General features: G+C 31.6%; 2 protein-coding genes across 2 annotated transcripts; both read right to left on the reverse strand.

Moving 5' to 3' along the window:
* Positions 1-306: 306 nt before the first annotated feature.
* Positions 307-922, reverse strand: LOC136975550 (high mobility group nucleosome-binding domain-containing protein 5-like). Its single transcript, XM_067270624.1, has 2 exons — positions 918-922; positions 307-838 (listed from the first exon to the last, which is right to left on the reverse strand). Exons 1-2 carry the CDS (start codon positions 920-922, stop codon positions 307-309), a joined length of 537 nt encoding a protein of 178 aa, XP_067126725.1.
* LOC136975516 (glutamic acid-rich protein-like) lies at positions 644-3,360 on the reverse strand. The gene is made up of 2 exons (XM_067270578.1): positions 3,184-3,360; positions 644-1,435 (listed from the first exon to the last, which is right to left on the reverse strand). Exons 1-2 carry the CDS (start codon positions 3,315-3,317, stop codon positions 937-939), a joined length of 633 nt encoding a protein of 210 aa, XP_067126679.1. The 5' UTR covers positions 3,318-3,360; the 3' UTR covers positions 644-936.
* Positions 3,361-5,111: the final 1,751 nt, after the last annotated feature.

Consider the following 5,111-nt stretch of genomic DNA (forward strand, 5'->3'; position numbering starts at 1 on the left):
ATTGCATTTTATCTTCATTTTTAACAATAGATCTTAATTGCTTAATTAATTATTTTACCTTTCACAACTTCGAAATTATAATCTCGTGTGTATTCATTTACATTTCTGTATTTATGAAAAAGAAAATTAATTTATAAAACCTCATAAAATATTTCATCATTTTTTAAAATTATTTAAAATTTATTTACTTTTCTCATTTGAGAAAAGTAAATAAATTTTATTACAGTTCTATTCATTAGTTATTCAACATCATTATTAAATCGTTTTCTTTCAATCTTCTGTATCATTTTCATTTCTTTCTGTATTTCAATCATCTTCTTCGTCAAATAAATCTCTCTTTTCGTTTTCATCCTCTTTCTCTTCATCTTCGGATAATTGTCTCATTTCATAATTTTCACTTTCATCAAATTCTCGTTTAGAATATTCTTCTTCGTCTTCATCTAACTCTCTCACATCATACTTCTCCTCACTATCATCCAATAGTCTTACTTCATTTTCGTTGTCTTCATCTTCTAACTCTCTCACTTCATATTTCTTTTCGCTATCATCCAATGATCTTGCTTCGTTTTCTTCTTCTTCTTCGTCTTCATTTAACTCTCTCACTTCATATTTCTCTTCGCTATCATCCAATGATCTTGCTTCGTTTTCTTCTTCTTCTTCGTCTTCATCTAACTCTCTCACTTCATATTTCTCTTCGCTATCATCCAATGATCTTGCTTCGTTTTCTTCTTCTTCTTCGTCTTCATCTAACTCTCTCACTTCATATTTCTCTTCGCTATCATCCAATGATCTTGCTTCGTTTTCTTCTTCTTCTTCGTCTTCATTTCTAACTCTCTCACTTCATATTTCTCTTCGCTATCATCCAATGATCTTGCTTCGTTTTCTTCTTCTTCTTCGTCTTCATCTAACTCTCTCACTTCATATTTCTCTTCGCTATCATCCAATAGATCTTACTTCATTTTCGTCGTCTTCGTCTTCATCTAATTCTCTCACTTCATATTTCTCTTCATTATCATCCAATGATCTTGCTTCGTTTTCTTCTTCTTCTTCTTCGTCTTCATCTAATTCTCTAATTTCATTCCCTGCCTCATCACTTTCCAGTAATTCTCTAAATTCATTCTCCATTTCGTCCCTAATTAATTCCCTTTTTACACTCTCTTCTTCATCTTCCGAGCTTTCATCAATTTCCCTGACTGCATCCTCGTCTTCGTCACTTGTACGTTTCTTCATGAGACTCTCATTTTCCCACGCATCAGATTCTAAGAAATCGTCGAAGTCTCTCTCTTCTTCTCGCGTGTTTTCACTTTCACTTTGGAATTCATCAACCAAATCTCTAGAAATATTATCGTCAATATCCACGTCTTCACGAGTTTCGTGATCGTCTTCGTTTTCTCTAACATTAAATAGATTTTCATCTTCATTGACTTCACGAGAACTGAAATATCAATTTAAGATGTTGAAAATGTCAAATTTACATCAGCAAAACTTACTTTCAAATAGAAAATATTACTTAAAAATCATCGTAACATGTGAAAAAATAGAATGATCCAGATTTTTCCGGTTACAATTTCATATCAGAGATAAGAGAACGTGTCTAGATTTTTCTGGACACGTCCTCTTATCTGTAATATGTAATATGTCCTTTTATCTGTAGTCTTCCTTACTGGTGTGTCTTACTTTCTTCCTAACTTAACAGAATTAAACGTGGGTTTGTTTGACCTATTGTATTATTCTTCTAGTCTAAAATATTCTTTAAATAATTAGTTATACATTATCACAATAATCTACAGTATTGTCAAAGAGTGCTGCCCAATGGACCAATGATTTATTCATTACGTAATATTTTTATCATGTATCGTGTCTCATACTTTAACATGTTATATAAATTTTGAAAATAGTATGTATTGAAAATCTCAGATAAACAATGAAGGAATAATTTATTTATTAATTAAGAAACCGGTACATTTTTAGTCCAAAAATATACTCATTACAAGCACTGTGTGATCTGCACTAGAAACCACAAGCATTATTAAAAGATATGAAACGAAGTCGAAATCTAAACGTAGAACATGTCCGGGGAAACAGAAGACATGTACATTTTAGTCTCATTTTCTCTTTAATGTCCCAAATTTATGGACATTTTGTCAACGTATATACTATCCATGATAAATATTGGGTATAAATGACTACTCAACGCACTATCTTGGTGCTTTACTGCATGGTCATCTGGCCAAGTAAACAAAGGTTTTATTTCTTATAGAATAGGCACAAGGTTCCTTGTTTAAATCATTTCATAATTTGTAACTCCTACCGTCAAATTTGACTCTTGCTATAAATAATGAAAAATATCCCATATTTATATCAAGAAATCGCAGTTACTTGGCATATTGTATGATAAACTCTCATAAGTTCTTAGGGTTTATCATGCAAGAAATTGATTTATGAGTCATAATTCAATTCTATAACAATTGAAGGTGGATTTTATAATTTTAAAATATAACCTAACCTGAATTAATCTAATTTTTAACATTTATTTTAGGGCATTAGTGAGTGCAGAAAATGCTGTGAAATTTTACACAATGGTTTTAAGTTCCATCCATGAATTCACTCAAGAATAATGACACACAAGGCGACAGTTTTTGTTAGAATACACGAAAAATATTTGAAAATGTCATAAAAGTCATTAAGTCTTATGACAATTATTTTAGGATTTCTTATTTTTAATCCTAGACAGATATTTAAAATAAAAGTCTATATTGCAGACTGATTTATTTATGATTTACTCCATTATAAAGCTCTTATAATTTATTAAATACTATATAATTCATATTAGAATGGATTTTGGTTTTATATGTAATAGGTGAAGGCACGAAATGTCAGTTTTTCATCATGAAGATCCAATAGCCATTGACTCATCAGTGGTCAAATGGATGACAATCACTAAATACTGGTAGGTCGCGGGTTCGCAACTGACCAACGAGCTGGCCATGAGTTTTCCAGGTTTTATCTACGAGTCTAATACCTAAATAGAGCTGGTTGGATGTAAAAAGTTCTCCCGGAAGGCAATCTCATTGGCAGATTGGTGTTACACTGCTGTATTCCATCAAACCATTAGTTCTGCCATTCTTTTCTTGAGTGATATCAGGAATTTCTCGGGGGAATATATGGAAAACGTAGACTTACCCTATATTTCGGCATTTGGTGTAACAACCGCCTCTTTTTCTACAAATTCTAACTGGTGTGCAAGTGGGACGACCTTGGATTTCGATAACGAAACCAGCGATCAATAAGAATGCCGCAAAAACTAAGAAGTTCATCCTCTATAACTAAAGTAAAATATTCAATTACAAGATACTTTATACTTCTTTCATTTTAAAATAAAAATATAAAATAAGATTATAATTGTGTAGTAATGTAAGTTATATGAAAAAGAACTATGGAATATAATGAATTTTTCTGTATTTTCAGTGTAAATTACATATAAATTCAAGTGTAAAATTATTAACGCATTAATTTATTTGAATTTATTCATTTACCATTTACTCGGTCAATATACTCGATTAAAATTTTCGATTTCGTAATAAAGTTTACCAAGTTTAGGAAAGGTAGTTTCCTAAGTGAAAGTTTAGAAAGGGTAGACTTAGTCTCAAAAGTCTCTTAGATGCTTTGCCACTTCTAATTTTTGTAGTTTAGTATTAAAAGAATACATTAAGAGGGAGACAATTTGTCGATAACAAATATTGGAGGAACTTGTCCTCGCTGCCTTATGGATCGACGTCCAGAAATTTTTCATTGGCGGTCTGTCCCATCCCTCAAACTCGGCCTTCCTCCATTGCGAACCTGGCCAAACCCACGATTGGCATGATTAAAAAGATTCTCTTAGTTACTACAGAGCGGAAAGCCAAAAATAAAAAAATAAAAATATCGAAGAAAATAGCCAAGCATTTACCGCCTAAATGCATCTACTTATAACAAAATGTCACCATCACAAGATGTAATTCTTGTAGTTTTGTAATGTATATTTCTAGGGATTAATTTTATAAAACATAATCCCGCATTCACTGTATTCATCCGTAATTTGTAGTACAATTTTTCAAAAATTATGATAACCAGAATGTTAAATTTCCATATCGACATCAGCTTTTGTTTCAGAACACCGAAATTCAAAATTCCAACTCTAAAAACGAAAATAGGTGAAATTTATACTTCTTTTATCCATTTATCTACCATAATTTTCAGAAAATAAACACTGAAAAGAAAACTCATCAACTGGATGATTTTAAATGATTTATAATTCAATTTTCCATAAACGTTTACATTTTATGTAAATACTTAGACATTGCATGCACACGTGTATAAGTGCATTTGTAACAATCAAAACGTTTATTTACAAAAGAGGCCAAGCCCTTTGGTCTCCTCCTTAGTTACCCTCTTGCATTCGATAAAAATACTAAACACTAGTAGTTGGCCACGGGTTCGCGCCTCGCCAATGGGACGGCCACGTGTTTTCCGGGTTTTCTTCACGTTTGTAATACCTAAATAAGAACCGGTTTCCCGTAGAAAATCGTCCCGGAAAGCACCCCTTTGGCAGATCGCCCAGGTGTCTCGCCGTAACAAAATGAACCAATCAAAAACTAAGGGGCGATTTAAAGAAAATACACGAAACAAAACAGTACATAACAAAAATCACCTTACAGTGCATTTTATCTGTTACTTTAAACATTACGAATAAAGTCAATGAAAACAATCGAAATTTATGAGATTGCAAGCAAAAGAAGCAAATTTTGGTGTCAATTCGCTTATGGTTACAGCTACAGACTGCTCTGAATAGGAAAACTTTAACTATGGCCACCCTCTATACAAAAGATATACTGTAATGATATTATTATACACAGGATATCCACTCTGTACGAAAATATACAGTATATACAAACATTCTAGAGGATTTTTTACCCTACATATGAACTTTGCGTGTCTATTATGCAAATTTACGAAACAATTTTAAAAATACAGTATTAAATATTTATTTTAAATTAAATTATTTGACTGGCCTAATTTATTAACTTTAATTTATTACAACTGAAAAAACAACGTTTCGTTAATTATCTAAT

Source organism: Centruroides vittatus, unplaced genomic scaffold (genome assembly GCF_030686945.1).
Source record: "Centruroides vittatus isolate TY-2023 unplaced genomic scaffold, ASM3068694v2 contig_374, whole genome shotgun sequence".
NCBI lineage: Eukaryota > Metazoa > Arthropoda > Arachnida > Scorpiones > Buthidae > Centruroides > Centruroides vittatus.

Bases quoted from the DNA above. Each gene is read 5' to 3' on its own strand.
- LOC136975516 (XM_067270578.1), bottom strand. From the start codon at position 3,317: ATGAACTTCTTAGTTTTTGCGGCATTCTTATTGATCGCTGGTTTCGTT. The intron at 1,436-3,183 runs GTAAGTCTACGT...TTGATATTTCAG, and splicing joins ACCAAATGCCGAAATATAGG to TTCTCGTGAAGTCAATGAAG.